Here is a 23,262-nt window from a genome sequence, read left to right on the forward strand (position 1 = left end):
AATACCCATCAAGAGAGGTACTTATTTGTGAATAATCAATAGGAAAAAGAAAATAATATATATTGACGGCCTTCGTAATCGATAATACGTTTTCCGACGGCATTAGTAAGTAGCATATAACACGTTTATTCACAATATACATAAATATCTACTTGAGTACTGATATTTGCATATTCTTAAGAGTAAACAGATAGAAAGTTCAATTAGAATATAAATCTGTTTTATGTTCTTAAATACCAAAATTAAGATTTTATAAATTTAAGCCAAGATGGCCTACCTACAAAAAGAAGAAGACAGAGATCACAGAGATCTCAAGCACGTTGAATCTTTGCTTAACCTTCCTTTCGGTACTTGCAATCAGGAAATCATTGTCTGAAAAAAACTCTTGACTGACCGAGGCTAGGATAAAAGATAACAGATTTTTTTAAAAATTCTTATCAAGATTCTTAAAATATAATTATATATAAGCTTGAAATTTTTAAAGTAATGTTACCTAAATCTGGCTTATACAGAAGGCCTGGGCTCTGCTGCCTAAAAATTAAAGGGTATTGGGAAAGTTTACAAAACAATTTCGACAAATCTGCTTTTATCATACTCAGATGAAGCGAAGTTGAAGCAAACACCTGGGATAACGCGACTCTGTGGCTCAGTGGGTAACATGTACAGGATGAGGAGGCCAGTGGACACCGCTTTTGTTGCCTGACTTTTTGATTTTAACCCGAGAGTCCGACCATCTCTAACAACGGGACACATGGAACAGCGGCAGCAGCGGGCCAAGCGGGTGCAGCAGCGAGAGCAACAGCAAGAAAACTCAATTAAAATTTAAATTTTCAAACGTAAATGACAAAACTTTCTCAACTATAAATAATCGGCAGTTGCTCCACTTGGCTCGGCTCAGTTGCGTGCCCTTGCTGCCACTTCAAAATCTGACAAGAGTCGCGGTGGTGGCTCAACTCACCTTGCCCACCAACTCAACCACCCGCAACCCACACACACACACATACACCACGCACACACAGTTCCCTGCCGCAAGCACCACCTCCCACTATAAAGAGCGTGCGTAGCTGCGTGATCGAAAGTTTTGTCCATGCTCGTACAATTTATCTAACTTTTATAGCAACCACAGCAACGGCAATGGCAACAACAAAAAACAGTACGCTGGTTTGGCCAGAAATTAATTGCAAAACTGTGTGGTATGTGTGGTGGAGGAAGTGGGCGGCGGGGCGGTGCACACGGTAGAGAGAGACGGGTAGCGGGGTAAAAGTCAGGGCAATCACAAAGCGCGTTGCCACTTGAACAGCATAAAACTGATTGCTGTAAATCTGGCCCATCGGGTATACCCAATCCGCTCCCCTACATGCCCCATTCATTCTTTGTTTGGCTCGTCAATTCATGGGCTGTGCTTGTCGTGGCCATTGTTGACACGTTTAAGTGCCGTTTGCTTTTATCAACAGCGTGCACAACAACCACAGCAACAGCAGCAGCAGCAGCAGCCGCAGCAGCAGCAGCGGGAGCGGGTGCAAGCCGTAGCTCAAATCGAGGCCTCAACAGCTTCAGAGCCACTGCCAATGGCATAGCCAAACCCACGGCGACCTGCACATAACATTTTTACAACGTTTTTAATTGTTTTTGTCAACTGTGAATTTCGTGGCACTCGGGAATGAGCGGCGACCCATCAATTTAATGGCATTTTCGCGTGAGGCACCAAATCAAAGCCAGGCAGCAACGCCATCTCCATCTGCCAGTCTGTCAATTAATGTAGATAACATTTTATGTTTGAGCAGTGACAAGTCGTCTCGAAAATGACAGCGCATTATTCGCCCATTGGCGGCTTGTTTATTGCACCCTTAAATTCGTAGCGCAACCTCCATAAAAACATAAAAATGATGCATAGTTTTTGGCGCCGCTAAGAGCTGTCATTAATTGGCATGGAGCTGGCCAATAGGAATGCGATACAATCACTGCCAATTCGCCTGATACACAAGGCGTATGCGTAATTGCATATGTGTTTAGATAAATGGATTACATGTCGGTAGGTCAGTACTCTAAGGTTCATTATACTCATTGCATAGCAGGCATTTTAACATGCGGTCTAGCTTAATTTGTGCATTTGTTGCCATACGTGTAAGCGAATGTGGTTTTCCATCTTACTTGAAGTTGAAGAAACAGTGCTGTGTAGGCTGACTTAATACATATCATTTTAACATACATCAAACAGTCATCATCAATTTCCACTTTGCTATTCATATTTTTATTCCCCGTCCAAGGGCAAAGTAAGTTTTGAGCTTAAATGAGTGAGAATCTTGAAACTTCGCCCATGTAGCCTTTGACCCGCGTTTGTTTTAAAACATCACAAAGATATTTATAAATGAGATGGGGTCGATCGGATATTATAAAAAATAGTTTCTTACAAGCATTTTTCGCTTTTCCACAACCCTGTCTTAGCGTGTACCTCTATCATATCTAAGGTAACTACAGTACCAATTTTAGTCAGTCAGTCATTTGCTCAGAACAAAAAGTTTTATGCAATTTATTAATTACAAAAAGTTTATTATTCCATGGGTTAAACTTTCCAAATTATACCTTTGGTAGATTTATCCACATGGTTGCTGTCGGATGTTAGTTATAGAGTTGAATCTCGATTAACGAATATTTACGTAGAAGATATGTTGAGTGGGACTCTCAGAGGTTGATTTTGTACATCTATTAACCGAGATTTATCTCTAATATCTGAAGTGTAGAATTGTTCATGTACATGTGTACAAACACCTTTACTCGAAAACTAATTAAACGCTAAAGTGAAAACAAAGGATATGTTTTTCGTGAAAGAGAACAATAGCTAATATTTAATTTATTTTTGTATTAATGGTCTACAAAAACGAGTGTCTTCCCAATTATTTAATATGAAAATTAATTATGAAAATTAAATGCTAAAAGACTAATTATACACAATTTTCTAATAGCATCACCGACACGATAGATTATTATTTGCCCGTCTGGCCAGCATGCCCCTTTTCACAGCTTATTTTGTCAGTGATGTTATTAGAGCCAACAGCTAAGATGGAAGGTGTTAGAAGGTGGAAGAGAAAATAGTGTTCTTAAGTAAAAGTTTAAAATAATGGTAATTTACTACATTATTTAAGAAAATAGAATAAATAGGAAAAAAGAAAAAAATGTATTCTAGATACATATATAGAGTGTTAGGTAGATAGGCTAGAGAGATAGTGATGGGAAATCACCGACCTGGTGGGGGAAATTTATAGCCTGTCCGGCAAGCTATGCCCCTATGCATTCCAATAGCTGGGAATGGTCAGCGAGTTCCCGAAGGTATCCTGAAAGCAACGATTTTATTAGGGGGAGAAAATGTTCGGTGGAGAAAACGTGATACGACCTATTGTAATTTTTAAAGGAGTTTCAAGTAAAACCAAATGATATATATGTGCACTAAATAACAGCTTGTACTCCATAAAATCGAATCCTTTAAATCGAAAACATCAAATTTAATCCTTATCCTCCCTTTAATCTTCATGAAAATAGCTGCAAGAAATAAATTGATTAGTTGGATACAGTTTTAGTGTCAGATCTTAGACTTAATTTGTTAAGATTCTTATGATCATTGGGGCGACTTTTACTCGATTAGCGATACCTTAATTCATTGCGAAAGCGGCTTTCATCCCAAATGATTTTACGCGAGCACACAAACTAATCTGTCACTAATTTGCTTGCCACATAATGGCCAAGGCATAATAATAATAATATTTTTTCTGCTACCACGCCCCAGCGCTTTGGTGAGTGGGCGGCGAGCATGGCACGCCCACACAGTTGGGAGCTGTGAGTGGAGGCGCCAATGCGAGTGCGGCTGACGTAAAGTCATCAGGCGTCTGACTTAACAACTTTGCAGTGACAAGTTTCAATGTCTTTTTTTTTTTTTTTGAGCGCGCGTGTTACTATGAACACTTTGTCAAGTTTTTGCTTTTAGACAAGCTCGTCATCCTCGGCAGCTCGTGCCCATTTCTATTCACATTCAAAGTCCTCCCCAACCGTTTATAGCGCGCTCTGCCTGGGCATCCGCGTCGTCATCATCATCCTTGTCGTCATTTCGTTTGTGACTTGGCTGCGTCTTTGTGTTGCTTGGCTGCATCCGAAAGTTCACTCGAGTCAAAAGTGTGATTTACCAAAGTCACCCAAAACACCGAAAGTAAATTAACTGTTACAAATGTGCGTTTGTGTGCGTGGGTGTGTTGCTCTCTGTGTTTGTCTGTGTATGGCTGGCTAATCATGCCTACGCTGCGTATGCGTAACACAATTTTCAGTACGTCTAATCAACTTTCATTGAGGCTGTGGGCGAAGCTCATCAGTTGGCATATTTAGAATGTCATAAGAAAATAATATATTCAAACTCGGCGTTGAGTTAAATGAATCAGATGTCTGCATTATTTAGGTTTTTGGGTACTTCCCCATATCAGTCAATTTTAATTAATTAATGATCCACGCGCTCCCAAACCGGAAATAATAGGAGGGGATTTGTGAAAAATCATTTCCTTTCGTTAAACCTAATGAGATCTAAAGAGTTGAACCTATATTTTAAAAATCTGTGCGAAAATTAACAAAATTGACACTTATCGGAAAATTCAATCTTTCTGGGTAGAAAATGGTGGTCGACGCTTCTATTGCCGATGCTTTCAACTTATTTTCAAAGACCACTCGCGGCGGATTTGTTATTATTTGAATAAGTATCGAGATAACCATAACTAGTGTGGGAAACTAAACAGCAGGAAAACAAAATGTTAAAGCTAAGCCACTTTTTGTAACGTTAACAACATTAAATTATTTTAACCAATGTTTGTATGAGCTAAGAACTTACTCCTGTAATTTAATTTGTAGCTGGACAAGTGAAAAGAAATAAACATTATTCTTCACATGTACAGGGGTACATATTTTACAAATATTTCTCCAACTTCAGCTCCCTTGACGTTCGTTTTACTTTCTTTGAGCCAACAAGCTTACAAATTGTCAAACAATTGAAACGACTTTAGCTATGGCAACTGCATGAGCCTTTGCACTGGAGCTTGGTTTCCGCTCTGTTGTTAGCAGCGCCACGTTGTAGCCTTTATGAGTAGAAGTAGCGCTCGTTTTCGTAAAGTTTCTCATGGTTAGTCTTTGATTCCCTGTATGATAAGTATGCAAGAATATAAATTTATTTTTATATCCATGTAGAGGGTTTTATGGTTTGCCATGAAATATTAGCACACCCGACCCGAACCAACCCGACGCCAAAAAGTTTATATATTCTGAACAGTATAAACCACTGATTTAACAATACTCACCTGTTTTTTTATGCAACCTAGTCTTTCAGCTTTGAAACTGTGAAAATATTTCTCTTTCTTCTGCAGGCTGAAAATATATCGTAACCGGCTTTATCGGACCACTATATCAACTAGCTGCTATAGGGAAAAGTGGCTTCTCTGCTTTTATTAATACTTCCTTATGCATAGATTAAAGCTTACCAACAACTGACTTTTTAATCATAGGCTGAATCGCTCAACAAATAAGTGTTTTTTTTTATAAAAATAATCTGTTTTTTTCAAGATATATTCAAAGTCAGCAATCCTTCTCCTCAGATGTCTGCAAGCTCGTAAGCCTCAATTTAAGAAGGATATTTAATCTTTGTGGTGCCAAAGATAGCCAGGATTTCTTCTTTTCATTTTTATTCGATTCAAAAATAGTAAGATTTATTTGAGAATCAATGTCCAAGTGAACAGTTTTTATTTTATTAAATTAAAGAACAAATCCAGAGCGTTTTCTGGTCGTGCAAAATCTATGATTTTTTCATTAGTTTTCTATTTATTTAGTTTTAAATTTTGTATGCCTTTTTTCGTTTGCTCTGGAAATATTTGCGCTTCATTATGATAAGGCTTGTACAAATTGACAAAATAGTTGGAGGGAGCAGTACATGAATTTGCTAGAACCGAAACTTTTAATTGCGCGACTTGAATTTGTATTTTTGTTGTCAACTTATGTATGAAATATTTTTGTCAAGTTGCTGCCAATCAATGTGACCAGCCGTTGACCGTTTGTCAAGATGCTGCCGAAATCCTGAGCCCGTGAAATTGCTGAGACATGACTTGATTGAGTGTCATTTATTTGGCAGATGCTGGCGCCGCCGCTGCTGCTATTGCTACTGCTACTGCTGCTTCTGTCTTGACGTCCATTTTGGTATAAAATTGTCTGAAAATGTCGGCCGACATTGATTTTGGCTGTGCCAGTTATGGGGCCCATTAGTCACGAGCGTATTGAGTGACATATGATAAACAGATGCTGTTGCAATTGTCTCTTTATCTCTAGCGAATTGTGTCACATTTTCGAGGTCATATTTATCCTTTCCATGGCCAACCAACAACAAAACCACAAAAAAATTGTCGACCACAAAATATGCTTTAAATTGCATTCAAACGTTGATATCCATTAGGCGCTACAAAAAACAACAATTCGAAATGGAAATATGGAAGGCTGTGAGAGGCAAGGCCTACACTTGGCATCAATTTTTACATTTCAAGCCACAGGCTGCCTAACACTCGAGTTGTTAGGGCCACACAACAGCCACAACCACACTCACACATAGAGAGGCGTCGAGAACAATGCAATTGAAACTCGGAATGCAAACCCAAAGCGCAGTACTCAAACTGCAAAACATTGAGACATCTAAGAATTTGCCAAATGCAAAGCGATACCAACAACCCAGCTAGCTGCAGAAAGCCCACAGATACACATACACATTGTAACGTTCCTATAGATACGCGTGCTGGGTCCGGGCTGCTTCATTCCTATTGCTTGTACAGAAGTTACCAAATGAAAATCAGTGCAAAACGTTTGGAAATTTTAACAGCTAGTTCTCCTGCTCACAATTGCCAAGCATTTGGCAGCATGCCGTTACCGAATTTCCATCACTTTCTTGTCATGCCCTATCTCTTAAAGGGTATAAGCATAAAAATAGCTATTTTGTTGATTAGCTATTTGTTATGATAAGCAATTTCTAAAGATAGTTTTTAATTGCATGTTGAAAACACGTGTTATTTTTGTGAAACAATTTGTCGGTTGTTTAATTTAATCTATTATCAAAATAAAGAAAAAATTAACAAAATAAAGAAAATATATCAATTGAACCGCTTATAAAACTAGTAACTGGCTTTGATAAATCGATTCAAATTCTGTTGTAAAGAAACAATTTATGTTTCAAAACCTGTCCTTGGTCTAAATATCGAGGATTCCGATTCAAGTTTCAGTTTATGTCTCTGTGATTTTAACAGTAAAGTTAAGAATAATGACAATTATAAAAAATTATTTAAAATATAGTCACATTGCAAATTAACGTTGCATACGAGTTACCATTGCAAGTGTAAAAACTGTTTGCATATGAATTATTATTGTAAGTGTATAACAGCTTAACTATTTGAACGGCGCATTTCCCCGATTCTGTTTCGGTCCGCGTTGTTTGGTGTATGCCGTAAGCTGGGTGCTAGGTGCTGGGTGCTGGATGCTAGTTGCGTGCTCGTGGCATTTATGTCAAATGCAGAATTTCCGTTTCATACTTTCTGCACTTGCTGTTTATTGTTGGCCCTCGCTGGCAGTGAGGCAGTTTGACTGTGTATCAGCTGCTGTATCTGATGCGTGTGTGTGGGTATTTGTATTTGTATCTCTGGCTGTGTGCTGTCTTTTATTTTAAAACTTGTTGGCTTTACTTGCGTAAAGTTTTTGGCAGTTGGTTGCCTGTGGTTATATTTTGCTTGCAAATTGTTTGGCTGCGCAGCTCGTGCTTCAAATTGCCCCATTTCGCAGGAGTTTTTGTGACTTTGCTGATTTAAATTGCCGCTCATTAAGTGAACATAAGCAGTAAGCCGAACAGGTGCTGGGACAAGCACTTGAACAGCATTTGACGTCACCTGTAACAGTGCGTATGAGTGATAAATGGAGACTTTCCGCCCAAAGTGGTATTTGCTAGTTTGTGTCAGTGTTGTTCTTATGGGCTTAGTTGCGTGGGCTTTTTTCATCTCATAAAGACTGCGAAATCATTAAATTTTAATTGCTTTTTATTTGTTTGTTATTTATATTGTTTTACGGCGGAAAAGTGCCCTAGAAACTTTAGAAAACGCAAATTCATTATAGGGTATTGATTGTTGTTGTTGCTGTTCTTGTTTTTGTGACTGTTGTCAAGCATAGTTTTTGCTATTGTGGCAAATGTTTGGTGGTTGCTGCGGCTTTTCTGTCCCTTTTGTTGAACGGCCCTAGAAAATGTATGGTTGATTAACTCTGAAACTTCTGCCTGCCTCCCCGATTACCCTATGCCCGCTGCTGCAACTGTGTATGAATTTAGAATATAAATTAAAATTTATTAAGCAGAAATTGTTTGGACAATCAAGCCGTCATTATTATTGAATTTAAGCTTTGACAACTGCGCGGGAAGCTAATAAAGCAATTATTAAATTTTAAGTTGAACTAGCTTCAAGCTCCATGTTTGTTTGCCTTATCCCTAACAAAAAGTAACTGTACCTTTTATTTCACACGCTACAAGACTTCCACTTTGAGTCACATTTAATACCCTTGAGTTGCTGCTTCTATTATTTTTAAGTATCCTATAGCTCAGACCAGGCACCCACCTCGGCATTCAAGTAGCTTCCTTTGACCTTACTATGCCAATTAAGTACCAGTAGCTACCTATGGATACTGGCTCGGTCTAAGTGGGCTGGGGCATTACAGGGCTATGATTGAAATTATTTTTCTGTTCTACACAACGCATCACACACATACATACACACACACACACACACACACACACACACACACACACACACACACACACACACACACACACACACACACACACACACACACACACACACACACACACACACACACACACACACACTCACACACACACACACACATACACACACACTTGTACACGAAGCTTTCTTTTTTGGATAGCAAACAAAACTGGGAAATGCCTCTAGCAGCAGCAGTACAAAGTGCATTCTGCAGTTGAAAAACAATTTTACACGGGATTATGTCAAGGGGTGAGGGCGAGAGGTTGAGGGTTCCAATGAAAAAGGTGGCTCGAGCTGGGCAGCTAATAAAGCGCAAACATGAAGCTCTCTATACTTTTCCTTGCTCGTACTTGTTGCATAATATTTTGGTTTTTATTAGCGTGCAGCTAACAAGGGCCCATGGGCAAGGGGACCAGGCAAGAGGACGACGCGTGTAACGAGTGGCTCAGCGGCTGCAGCAGCGGTGCTACAATATTTTCTTAAATCTTAAAATGCTCTTTCAATGTGATTGCTTTAGTTGGGCCAATAACATGTTTTTAGGCTAATACAATTTAATGTTTGCCCGAGCCACAGATCCATAGAGCCTTCTTGCTGCCTGGCCAAGGACTCGCTGCAGCGTAAATGTAATTGCAAGCTGAGTTGCAGTTGCTGTTGCTGTTGCAGTTGAAGTTGCCAGTTGCCAGTTGGCAAGCATCTTTAATACAACTTTGCTAACTCATTGCACACGTGAGCGATTTGTTGAGGCCAAATTTTATGTACATGTCTTTATGTGTGTGTAGTTTGGCCAGTAAAGCGATTTTAGAATTTAAGAAAATAGACAGAATGCGCAAATATTTAATGCACTATTCATTCGCACTTCTATTTGAATTTCATTACAGAGATTTATTCCCACTCCCAATTTTACACAATACACACATCTATGGTATATGTGTGTATTATTACACATTTTCTCATATGATTTAGATTTTCAATTATCAATTGCAAACGTGTGCATAAATATTGATAGGAGAAAAGCTTGTATCGAAATTTTTAGGGAGCCACATCCAACTATTTAAGCTCGTTGTATGATTAATAACCAGGTAAACCTATTTAGCTTTATATTGTAGCTTCCAAAGATACAACAATTTCCAGGTGTGAAAATATACCAATTATTTAGCAAATGAAAGCGATCCGTTTCAATATTTAATTATTTATAAGCGTTTAATCCCCATTAAAAATATGTCATAGCGGATAATATCCAAATAATATTTATCTTTTTCCCTTGGCATTATAATATCTCTCAGAAAGACACACATTTAATATTTTAATATTTATAATAATGTAAAAAGTTTTAAAAACTGTCTAGGGGAAAACCCTGATCAGCTCTGAATTGCTTTAAGATACATTCTTTATCAAATACAAATTCATTGTCATCTATTTAGCGGAGACTGACAGACATATCACTAAAACAACATGAGAAGAAGATATCTGGAATATCGATTAACAAATACAGAGAGAGAGGAGGAGACAGACGAAGACATGAATGGCCAGAGAGGTACAGACAGATTGCAGGAGAGATAGCATAGAGTTTACTTAATGACAACACAACTTGATAATATAACTTTCCTTGAATAAATTATGAATGAATGAATGAATGACAATCGCCTAGTAGCTCATTATTTAAAAATGCTCTTTTCATAGTGGGCAATATTTTAAAATATTTCGTTGAACAGGCTGCTATCGTGAAGGAGCACTTAAAGAGTGGAATAAACGCCACATATCTCTATATATAAGTAGTTTAAATTCATTTGAGGGGTGTTTCCCACTTTAACATTCAATGTCCTAAAAAGGAACTTAATGAATACGGGTTTCAGATATTTCAGAAATTCCATTCGAGACTGTGGTAAATTGGCAGTAAACTATTTTATAAAAGCTTATTGTTTATAACCCGTGGGGTGTTGTTGGCCTTATTCATCAATCTCTATCTCTCTCTCTGACCTAAACAAAAAATGCGAATTTTCTACCGGTTGGGAGAACCATGATTATCTCAGGAAAACTCCGAGCGAAGGACCCTCGAACTTTGACATATTGTATATCATAAATACCGCCGTAAAAGTTATGGAAGGCAAACAGGAAGTTAAGCGCAAACCGCAACTAAAAGAGAACACTGAACCGCGGAAATGCGCAAGAAGACAACTTCAGCTACAACAGAACAACAAATAAGGCAAATGGACACAGACGGGAATAAGAAAATAATAAGGGTAGACAGAATTGATGACAAGCAGATTACGTTTCCGCTGATGCTGACAACCGAAACCGGAAACAAGTGAGTAGCGTATTAATGTATTTATAATACAAACTTTAAAAGCAAAAGAAAAGGAGTCTGTACCTTATTGGCAGAAATTTAACGTCAGAAATCAGTAAACACTCAGTATACTCAATATACTCTTTATTTAAAGGAGCCCTTGAATCCTTGAATCAGTAAAACGCTTCAAACCAAAAAAAACTTTGCCGCATGTCGTTTCCACTGTGACTTTGAAGCTGAGAGTTAAGTTGTATACAGACAGACGGAGAAACTGTTTGATGATCACATTGTGGACTAAAATTAAGAAAATCCCTCCGCTTTGATATAAAAGCAAAATAAACGGAAACGGCCCAAACTCGGGGAGTGACAAAAAAAAAACAAGCCACTGTAAAAAGGACAAAATACACAAAAAGTCTGTGGAATGTTATTTCAATGGGTGCAGAAAATGCTCTATTAATATTAATCAAAGTGCGAACCGCAGTTGTCGCAAATTAACTGACCGACAGAAGCTGCCGACCGCAACGACCTTTTTGAATACTCTACAAGTACGACTTGGTAATGTGGCTTGACGAAAGGTTGGCTACATATAAAACTAGGCTAATGCTTAAGAATTTTACCTGTTTAAAATGTAATAAAAATGCAAATTTACGATTAACCTTGTTTGAAATAGACAAATGTGTTATTTTGAAAGATTTTGTTTTGATCGTATTGTATAATTAAAATATTAATTTTTACCTCTGGCTTGCATTTCAAGGTTTTTAAGGGTGTTTAAAAGAATGAATCTGAGTTTGGCTCGGGTTGATTTCTTGCAATGGGAAGTATTATCTTCGAGTGGACAGTTGAGGCGAAGTGATAGCAAGTGGCTGAAAAAGGTGAGCTTTCACTTCATGCGAGTTTAGTTAAAGTGGCTATTGGCCAAGCACACACACATACGCACACACTCACACACACACGCGCACACGCACATACAAACTACAGCATCTAATTTGTATGCATATGAAAGTGGATGAGTGTAGGAAATGAGTTTGAAAGTGGTTAAAAGTGGCTGCTGTTGCCCGCAATGGTTGGCCTTTAAGCCAGCATCGCGCCACGTCAGATTAAATGGCCCAAGAAGTCAAGCACACAAACACACACGCACAAAACACATACACACACTAAACGTGATGTATGGGCAATGTCGCCTTGGTTGGCGCTTGACACTGTCTTCATGTGCGTCGTGGCTGTAAAATTAGTGACCCTGAAATAAATCGTCATTATTGTCAACTCACTAGAACACAGTGAAGCTAACACACTCACACACGCGCACGTCGATAGTATGCACATACTCAACAACACTACGCTCCCACACACTCGCACACTCATAAGTATTGTAGGTTTGCTTGTAAGTATTTTGAGCGTCTGCTGAAAAGCGGATTTAATATGAAAATTCCGCATTACGAACTGTTTGTCGTTTTACTTTATGCAACACTCACACACACTACTACACTCGCATACACACACATCTACTCTACACGCACCAGCGGTCCTTTGTGCTTGTGTGAGTTTTGCGATTGAAATTCAATTACTTGTGTCCTTTTTGCGCCCAAAAAGATGTATACAGTCGGCAAAAGTTTTTGCAAAAGCGATGTCGCTGCTTTGAGCGGTATGTTAGTGCTGGTGTATTTGTGTGTGTGTGTGTGTGTGTGTGGAGCTGTGTATACTTTGAGCTTTATATCTGGTAAATGTCATCTCGCAGCAGAGCTGAGCAGCAACAGCCAAACAATCGACTTTGTTGCAAACAATGGGCCTCCCACACATTACACAACAGCAACTTTGAGCAACTATGCAGAGCGCGGGCGGAGATAAAGCCTATATGAGGGCGGATGCAGGGAAGGGCTGGTAAGTGCGGTAGCGGTTATTTAACTGTCCACCATTTACAGCTACCCAGCTTTGGCATTTGCTCTTTGAATTTTATCGCACGCTTTTGTGCAATTTAGGTAAAGGCAACAAGGGCCAAAAGCCAACAAAACGAATACAACTGATATGAGAAACAGACAGAAATTTGGACCTGCATCGGCATAACGTGCAAGCCCGCAGCCGTACATGATTTCCAAATGCTTAAGCCAATATGTGAAATTGTAAAATACATTTGCTATTAAATAAATATGGAGACATTAAAATTTATTTTAACAGTTACAAGCGAAGAATGATCTTCTTAAAACCTTATAATTAAGCTTTAAATTATTTAACTTAATGTACTACAAATAATTATAAAGAGACTAAGCATTATATCTCTGCTTAGGCCATAATTTCTTTTACTCTTTTATACTTATGTGCATGTCCAAATATATCTTTATCTATGTGCGTGAAAAAAAAAGAACACACAATATGTGTTCTATATGTACTTCATAGATATGCATTTTATGATTTGGCAGCTACCTCCGTTAATTGGACTGCCACACATTTCATTGATTACGCCAAGTAAATATTCAATCAACTGCTTGTCTTTTTGGCTTACATGGTGTTTACGGACATGTACATATGTGTCTGTGTGGTTACATCTGCCCCTGCCACTTGATTATTTTATGGGCATGTCAATTTTACTCATCCTCCGCCATGTGTCAGACTTTCTGCATCATACTCATTATCGATTTTTCATATTTTTCATTAAATATAATTATTTAAAAAATGAAACACAGTTTTAGCTTTAGTTGGATAGTTCCTGAAGAGCATTTGATATTGATTATTCAAATATTAATTTTTTTTTAAATTTAATTTGAGCACAATTCCATTGTTTTAACAATCATTAATATGTTATTATTTTATATACAACTATATATTTTTTTTAAGTTTTTGTGTATATGGCACAAGATTATTATATTTTTTCGCCCAACAGACATTTAAATCTTAGGGCATTTGATTATGGCCACTAAATTATCGCTCACTATGTCTTGTTCTCTCTGTGGCCCATAATCTGCCTTGTTTTATTGCTATGCGAGGCGCCGCAGGTGCACTAAGCAAGTATAGAAAAAAAAGTAAATAAATAAAAAAATTGTTTGCAAATCAATTTGTATGGCCCTAATGAGCGGAACCTTTAGATGTCCTCGAAAAATCTAGCAGCAAATCATGTAAATGCTGTACAAATATAAGAATGTAGAAAAGTCTTGCAAGTAGATAGCATGAGTGCAGCTGGCTAATAAGGACCGGACTATTCAGCTAGTGGATTATTTGGCAATGTTGCCCAATTGTCAGCAGCTGCTTAGCCGCAGGCCACATATATAGGCACAGATAGCAGGGCCGCGGCCTTGTTTCTCAATTCGGTTTATCCGTGCGCTACGACCAATGTTCTTTTTGGTGCGTGCCCATCATCATCAGCATTAGCGCGACTATATATAGGTATTTTTTGGCTGTCGGTATAGCAGTTGTTCCTGTTATAAGATAAATATTCGAATGGGGTGAGTGGGTGAGCAACTGTGTTCGCATAATGACGCTAATTTGGCATGGTCCGGTTCTACATTTGGCCAAAGTCCCCTCCTCCTCACAAATAACTTATGATATCTATTTTTCAAGTCTGCGCAGTCTTCCCTAATGACTGGTGATTTAACAATGGCATTTATTAATTAAAACATGTGTCGTTCGCAGGAGCACACAATAGCACACACTTAAACCTACCCACACAAGCGGACAATCTATTGATTTGCCATTACGCATACGACAGGTGGGCCAAGGAGCTGCAGGAGCTGATCCCATAAAATGCCAATCTTAAATGAATTGTGTGGTTACTGTGGCTACGGAGTCGCGAAATGTTCTTGAGCACATAAATGCTTGCAGGTGATAATTGATTATCGATTGTTGAGATTTGGTAATTTGCATATCTTAATTTATAGTGTCCATAGGCATAAGATACAATTGAATTTATCTGAAAATGTCTATTACAATTTCAAATGTATTTTAAACACCGATTTATAATTTGCATGAGAATAATTACCTAAACTTTGCATAAAATAACAACATCAAAGTATGTTTTGTTATATAAACAGTAATTAGTATATTAAGATAATTATGACATCATCATATAGCAATGGTTTTTCGCGTTTTCAACATTTGTGTGTGCCACTTTATAGTGGCAACACTGGCTGCATCACTGTCGCCGCTGGCAACACTGATTGGCACGGCATTGGATATGGTGCAGGAAATGGGCGAGAGTAAGTGGGGAAAGGGGAAAAAGAAACAGCAACAACAATGGCTCAACAGCAAATGAAGTCACGTACGTGCGATTTTTCTTCTGAGTTGGGGGCACATATTAAAATACGTGCGTCTCTCTTTCACTATAACTTTTACCCACACGCACACACACAAACATACACAGATGCACATTAATGGTGGCATGATGAGGCAGCTAAGTTTCTTGCTGTTGGGGCTATCTCACAAAAGGGCTACAAATGGCTTTAGGCTTGTTTGTTTTTTATGTGACTGCGTGTGTGCGTAAGTGTGTGTCGCTATGTGTGTGTGTGTTTGTGTTTGCGTGTGTGTGTATACATATTTGTTTCAATTTCAATGACTGCAAATAACATTTGCACTTAGTAAATAAAATATAACAAACGCAACTTAAATTTACTCGGCAATTGCGATTATGCAACAATGCTTTCTGCTACGTTCAAAGCTTAAATTTCGGTTTACATTTCCTCCCTCTTTCTCTCTCTCTCTCTATCTTTCACTCTCACTCTCGCACTCTTTCAATCTCTCTCTCACTCTCTCTCTCTCTCTCTCTCTCTCTCTGTGTCTCTATCTTTCTTTTCTGGTGACTATTATTGTTACTGGAGATAGCGTGCGCTCATTTGCATTTGGCATTGTTGTTGTTGTTGTTGTTATTGTTGTTGTTGTTGTTGTTGTTCTCTTTTACCACCGCGTCGGGAAAATAAATAGAAAAAAGCGTTGGAATTGCAGACAATAGTCTATACCACTGCGGCAGGACACAGGACCTGGGCACAGGACACAGAGCTTGCCCCATTTTCTTTCCTTCACTCCACATATAGTGCAGAAAACAAAGGACAACAGCTCAACGTTCAAAAGGCCAATGCACGATCACCGGCCTAGCTGGCTTTCAACTAATAACAACAACAAAAACAGCGAGAGCAACAACGATGTCTGGCTGTTTTTTTTTCAATGCTTGCTGGCAAAAAGTGTTTGCCGCTTGCAGTTCAGTTGCTCCTTGGGAATAGAGCCGGCCTGACATGTGCCTGGCCCGTACCTCGTCACCGTTTGCTCCGTTCCAGCACAATTCCCACGATGCTGTGATGTGACTGCGACTCTGGTTTAGAATCGCCTTTATTGTTGTTGTTGCCGATGCTCGTCTACTTGATTTGTATGCGCCTTGGCTCTGTGCAACGGCCACTTTTGTTTTGGTTTGTGCCAAGTACTTGAAATTCCCCCTCGCACTGGCAGTTTGCATGGAACTTTATTGAATATGCTGTGAATATGCAAAATGGCCAAGATATCTTGAGATTTTCTACCAGCATTCATTCATTGGTTGGCTTGATTGTTTGTTTGTAATATTAATTGCGCTTGCAATAAGGCATTATGCTAGATATGCATTAATTTATTTATGCTTGTTTATGTTGTATTTAGTGTTTTTTGCACGCTCAAATAAGTAGTTAATATTATATTTGTAGTTAATACTTATTTGTGCTGGGTAAATTAGAAATATGTCGAAAGCTATTGTTCAAATTGATGATGTCAGTCATTTAATGGTTAACGAACTTTGTATTTATTAATATAAATAAAAAGATATATATAATTATAATAATAACAATGCTTGTAAAATGGATACCAATTGAAATTTAAGCTTAACTAGTTAAAATAAAAGTAAAAACATGTTAGGAAAATAACTATACTCTTACCTCTTTCACTCATAACACAAACACAAATCGCATACTTTAGTTTATTTAAAAGCGGAGATTCTAGGTGAAGTCATCATCAGGTATTACTGCATATTAAACCGTATCTATGCGTAGCGACAATTCGCAATATACTCGACTTATTCATAAAGCCGCTTTAAATCCGTTCAAGCTTAAGTGTTCTAGCATGGCTTTTGCCCGGCTTAAATCAATTCTTCACAAACATAAATATTTCCATGTTCACATACAAATGAAATTTGTTGAATAAGTAGTATTGACTGTCGAAAACTCACTTTAGCAAGCGTACAAGCGTGTTGACATCCCCTGTGGTTAAGACTGATATATCACACTAATTAGTGAACAGAGGCGGTAAAAATTAATCTTCTGATGATGAGAAATAACTAGAATTTGTTTAATGACTTTTGTAATCGATGACCATCAATAAAAGTATATTCTATTCTTTACATTGATATTGACTGAATTTTAAACCTGTTGCTTTGAGTTCTGCAGCGATAAGAGTATCATAGATGTTGTATACGGTATTGAGTTTAACCCGTGCACACTTGCCTGGCATCTAGTCCGGGGTCCGGATTCTAAATAATGTTTGACCATTTGATTTTTGCACCTTTTTCTTTTTGTTGGTTGTTGTTCATGTTCTTGTCTCTTGCCGGTTCATTTTTTACCCGTAGTGCGGTTTTCAATTTCATACTTCATTCGTTTTGAACGCCACATCCGGTGCGGTGCGGTGCTTTGTCCTGTTGTGCGTTGATTTCGTCCCGCCACGCTTGTATTAATGGCATTTATTATTTTCTCGTTACACGTTGACTTTTGTGCCGCAATTTCTCAAGAGAAACACTTCGTACTCAGTCCTGTTCTCCGTTCCCAGCTCTTCTGTCTTGTCGTCATCGTAGAAGGAAAAATGGCGCAACAGCACAAACGATAACAAGTGACAAGGATAAAGTGCAAATGTTGTCAACAGAAAAAAGAAAAACAAGCTAAATAGTTAGGGCCTTGCCTTTCCAACCTAGTCCACCTGAAAAGTGAACTCAATGCCTGCGTCGGGCACTTTTTATTAATTTCTAGCCCAGCTGCGAGACACCCGATAAAACGCTCGACTTCCTCCACGATTCCATGTACGACTCAACATCAACTGTGACACGGATTTGTTTACCTTTTAAATTTAAATTTATTACACCCGAAAAACACTGGGTATGAGCAGCGCCTTGTTAATTGGAGGCGCTGTTTCATAGAACAACCGAACCCTCATCATTTAAGACGGCGCAGTTTTGCTCCTACCAATTGAACCAAAATTTTGGCAAAATTATTTTTCGGACTTTGGAGAGTAGCTCATTTTGTTCGTTTAGTCACTTACTTAGCTTTCATATTTTAAGTAACCATTTAAGTTAAGGAATATTTCTAATATTTCTGTTTTCTTCTCGTTTTATTATTCGGTAACTAACGAGGATCTGGGTTCAAATCCTGGGATACTAAATGGAATAGTATAGCTTAGGTTGATAGCTTATAGCTAACATAATAATAGCTTATAAATAATGATAGCTTATGAAATAATTAATGAAACGTTAGTAGAGGATAGGCAAGAGGCCTACACGAAAATAGGATACGACACTTGGAGAGTCGGTGAGAGAGCAGGAGAGCAGGTGATATTGAAGAGATCGAAAATTGTATTTTCCTTATGTTAACTTTTGTTTGATTGAAATTAAAGTTAAGAAACATATATTTTTAAATATTATATTCAGCGCAAACGATTCAATCAGCTGTATCTAGCATGATATTTGAAAAATACAAAATGCTTCTTAAAATGCCTCTACTCATTATTGGGTAATTAATATAAACGGTGTCCAATTCCTTGCACGGATGCTCTTGAGTTTTTCATTCCGAAACTCTCTTAGAATCGGAATGCAGCTTTTCCAATGTATATGCATGTGTGTGCGTGCGTATGAGGGTGGCTCTGTTTTGCGTAGCTAAGGTCTGGTGACGATTGTCACACAATGACGACGCCTAATGCAGGAAAGGCTGTTTATTTTTATTGACAAACCCGACGAGAATGTGTGCGAAATGTGCGTGCACGCCTTGAACCGGCTATCCTTTATCCTTTGAGTGCTTTAAAAGCAAACAATGTGTGTTGGGCGTGGCTGGGCACTTAGTTGTTGCTGTTGTTGTTGTTGCATTTATAACTACTAATGCTTCTACTATTGGACATGGCTTGCGGTTTGTTAGCTGCCTGCACGAGAATCTCGTACGGGACATTTTGTTATTCAAAACACGACGGATTACCGTTCATTCCGTTTACAGACAAACACACACGCGTTTACTGGCAAAGGCTAGGAGACCGCAGGCGGCACCTTTTGCCCGCCCCTCTTCCAGCTAACCCCAACCACCCTCCCATCGTTTTCGTCACACTGTCGCTGTTGTCGTTGTCACACGGCGCACATTTGTTCGACACTAAGCCCGTGCATACTTCCGACTGCCTGCCTGCCTGCCAGCCTGGTTGCCAAGAGAGCATACACTGACAAGGATAAGAATGTTTATCACACACACATACACCACACACATGAAGTGTACTAGAAGCCAAACCTCAAAGCAACCGCACGTACAAAACTTGAATGGGCTGCGGCAATGACAACAAGATGAAGCTGTGCATCCTTAACTTAAAGTTGTGGCCATTGTCTTGAGTAAGAAATTTAAAAATTGACGAAACCCGTCACCCATTTATTTATTTATTTATTAACCAATGCTGGTTGCTTTCAGGTTATCTTAACTTTAAAATATTACATTCAATTATGGTTATCTGCTACGCCCACACCATTCGCGCCAGCTGCCGTGTCATTTCAATATTCTTTTCTTTTTATTTCATTTTATTAAATGCTTCAGGTAGCTACTTAAACACGTTTTCGATTAGCTCGGCTGCTGACATCAGTCAAGTGGCCGGGTAGGTGGGGTGTGTTGGCATGGCGTATGGCAGGTGCCGCACGGTGGGACACTCTACCTGCAGACGGCGTCTTAGCCAAGGCGCAATTTTCAATTTAACTTTTCTTCAGTACTTTTTAATAAAGAAAAATGCATATATATTTTTATTACAAAAAATGAGCAGCAAATTTATGGTGGACGCGTTATGTTAATCGGGGTGTGCTGATAAGTCTAGAAAGGAGCTCCAAGATGGTAAAAACAAAAATATATGCTTCTGATAGAATTTTTAAAATTTTTGTTTGGTTTGCAATGGCTTGTATATACTAAGGAAATTTTATACATGCCTCTATATATAAAACTGTTTGTCCTGACTGACTGACTGACTAGGAAGCTGAAATTTTCACTGTAGTTACTTTATGTGATGAAGGTGCCCGTTAAGACGGGGTTTCGGGAAATTCTATTGAAAAATAGTGAAAAACATTTGTATGCAACTTTTTTGTATACCATCCGTTCTGTCCTAAACTCAATTTCAAAGATCTTCGATCAGATTCATTTTAGGGTTCTTTCACACTTTTCCAAAAATGTATTCATCCCTGGTGGAAATGGGCGTCAAAGATTTGGTGGGTGACGTTTCGTGCTCAAATCAATTTTCTAGAATCTATGAAAAATAATTTGAGACGTGTTCCACATTTTTCACAGAATCAAAGCATCCTCGGTAAAAAGTGCGATTCTATGATTTTCTTGGTGCAGTTTTGAGTTTTGTCCAATTTGCTTTCAACTTATTTTCAGAGCTCTACATAAAAACTTAATAAATTCTTCATTCAGCGATTTGGGAGATTCCACTCACAACAGTGGTTAATTAGTTATTTGTTCAAGCTTACAGATTTTTGAGAAAATTTATTTTATACGTACGTATATTCATACGGGCAAGGCCGGGTTATACCCGCTTGTAGATAGATATACAGTTTAGATTTTACTTACCCAACTTTCACAACACTTCAATGCATTTCTTAGAATTTATCGGGTAATTAAAGTAATTTTTAATTGGTATATCCTGGATGCTGAAGGCAAACTTTCCCTTCAGATGTATTTATTAATGAATAAAGAGTTAATGGAACATTAATAAACTAATGCAAATAATTTGGGGCAATACTAAATATATTAATTAATTGTACATTTTTCGATCTTTTCCTATAGCCAAAGATTATATTCCATCAAAATATCTTTAAAATCTGTAAGGGTAAAAAAGCATTCAATCAAACTTTTGATTTGCCGGCTCAAATCCCTATAGTTGTCAATTTTACATATTGCATCCAGTATTCACTGCCAAATCGGGGTCTTTAAGTGCGCGTGATGGCAGCCATGGCAAAATCCGACCCATCCAGAAACATTAGCCACGCGCAGCCATCAAAGCACAGCCCCAAGCTGTCATAATTTTATATTTTAAGCTGCATGGCCGTACCTCAACGAAGCGAGCCCAGTGGAGATAAGGAGCAATGTAAGCAGATGGGCGGCAAGTGAAGTTTCTGAATCCTTAAAAATAAATATCAAAGTACTCTAATGTTGTAGCCCGTTATTGCTGGCAACGTGCAGCTGTCGCTATTAGCGTCAACCTGACCCGAGCTGGTTCTCTTTTTAAGAGAATCTCGAAATAACAACAGCATCAAAAACTCAGCCCGAAGCTACGTTACGGCTGCCTGAGCTGCGTGTTGACAGGATATTTACTAGATTTCTATCAATATGCCAGTATTAACACGTACACGTAAAATGAAAGAAGAACGTGTACATAAGTATTGTCTATCTAAAAAAATGAAAGAAACAGGAAGAGCACTGCCTATTATCTGGGACATGAAATTGGAAATATGGCTTGGAGCGTGCTGACTTCCTGTCTAATCATATTTTAATAATGTTGTTCGTGGCAGTAAAATGCCAAGTAAATATCAAATACTACAGATCCTTAGCTAATAAAACAAACAACAATGGCAAACTGTTGCCACAATTTATTGATAAGCTCATTAATTTTCAGCAGCTGGCAGCTCAGCTGAAAAATTGAATCCCATTCGGTCGCGCAGGTGGCAGACAAAGGACCTAAATCCAAAAGGGTATTAAGTTTCGTGACAATGTTGTTAGAAGGAAATATAATTTGGAACAACAATTTACATTCGTAGTCAATTCAATTGCTTCAATAGCCTTGTGAATTTATTATAAGTATAAGTTATTTGAGCCATAAACTTTAAATGCAGTCATTAAATTAACTGTACCACAGTATTAACGAATGAAGAAAAGAAAAGATAAAATCTTGTTGAGGATTTACTTTTAAGATATTGGCTACATTGGTTCCTAATGTTAATACCATTGAGAGTAGTCAGCAATAAAGCAATCGGCAATATAAGCAAACTGCCAATGTTTTTAAAAGGTGTTTTAAACGCAAGCGAAGAATTAAAGACACAATTTGGCTTTCAGCAGCAACACGCTTTATAACGCGTTTATTAACCGAGACATACAAGTTTTTTTCTGTGAGAACAACTTCTATGCTTTGCCTAGGTCGACAACGAACTAAATAATGTAAAGATAGGATAAGAATATGCATTTTTAGCAGCTGCGACAAGTGCAACAGAGGCTTGCCAGCCCTGTTTACGACGCACAGGTGTTTTAAAAAGTAAATGCGCGCCCATTTTTTTTAATGTTTGAATTTGAATTTAATGCGACTCCTGCAGAATGGAACAGATATAAGGAAAATAAATTTAAAAATAATTAAGAATATCGATTTCACTATCGACTATTAACTATCTACTATCGAGCTATTGTTGTCTAAATATAAATTCATCGGTAAGTCCCTAAAAAGTGTATTTTTTAAGTCTTCGCTAGCGTAGTATTTGAAGTATTTGTGAGGCACATTAAGGCGGTAAAGGAGAGGCCAATTGTTGTAGGCCAAACAAAACTGGCACAACAACAACAACAGTAAAAGCAACAACAAAAGCAACAAAAACAATAAAAATATGGGTATTTGTGCTATGTGAAATTTGCTCTCACAAACGTTAAGTGGTCGACAACAGCAGCCGACAAAGTGCCACTCGGGCGAACTTAACCCCAGCGCCTATTTCCGTTGGCAGCACTCTGTAACTAGTTCAGGGCTTCACGTACCCAGGAACTTTGGTCAAAATTACCAGACCCAACGCAAAAGTAGGGTTTATATTGAAGTGCAGTGCTATTGTTGCTGATGGGACCTGTTGACCATAAATTATTAATGATTTCTAGACCAGCATTACAGTAAGTTCACTTATTTACTCATTTGCAAATGAAGGCCAATTGTAGCCGTTGGCAAGGGTGAAATTTCGGGTAACAGTTTCGT

General features: G+C 38.2%; 1 protein-coding gene across 1 annotated transcript; it reads right to left on the reverse strand.

The window, feature by feature from the left end:
• Positions 1–227: 227 nt before the first annotated feature.
• On the reverse strand, positions 228–967 carry LOC115770797. The gene is made up of 3 exons (XM_030716220.1): positions 596–967; positions 494–531; positions 228–399 (listed from the first exon to the last, which is right to left on the reverse strand). Exons 1-3 carry the CDS (start codon positions 751–753, stop codon positions 278–280), a joined length of 318 nt encoding a protein of 105 aa, XP_030572080.1. The 5' UTR covers positions 754–967; the 3' UTR covers positions 228–277.
• Between the last annotated feature and the right edge of the window lie 22,295 nt (positions 968–23,262).

This window comes from Drosophila novamexicana, unplaced genomic scaffold (genome assembly GCF_003285875.2).
Source record: "Drosophila novamexicana strain 15010-1031.04,08,12 unplaced genomic scaffold, DnovRS2.1 tig00004560-arrow-pilon, whole genome shotgun sequence".
NCBI lineage: Eukaryota > Metazoa > Arthropoda > Insecta > Diptera > Drosophilidae > Drosophila > Drosophila novamexicana.

Excerpts from the sequence above, each read along its gene's own strand:
- LOC115770797 (XM_030716220.1), bottom strand. The coding sequence starts at position 753 with ATGTGTCCCGTTGTTAGAGATGGTCGGACTCTCGGGTTAAAATCAAAA. Across the intron at positions 532-595 it reads TTCAACTTCGCTTCATCTGA|GCAGCAGAGCCCAGGCCTTC; the intron begins GTATGATAAAAG and ends TTTAATTTTTAG. Across the intron at positions 400-493 it reads TCTGTATAAGCCAGATTTAG|CCTCGGTCAGTCAAGAGTTT; the intron begins GTAACATTACTT and ends CTTTTATCCTAG.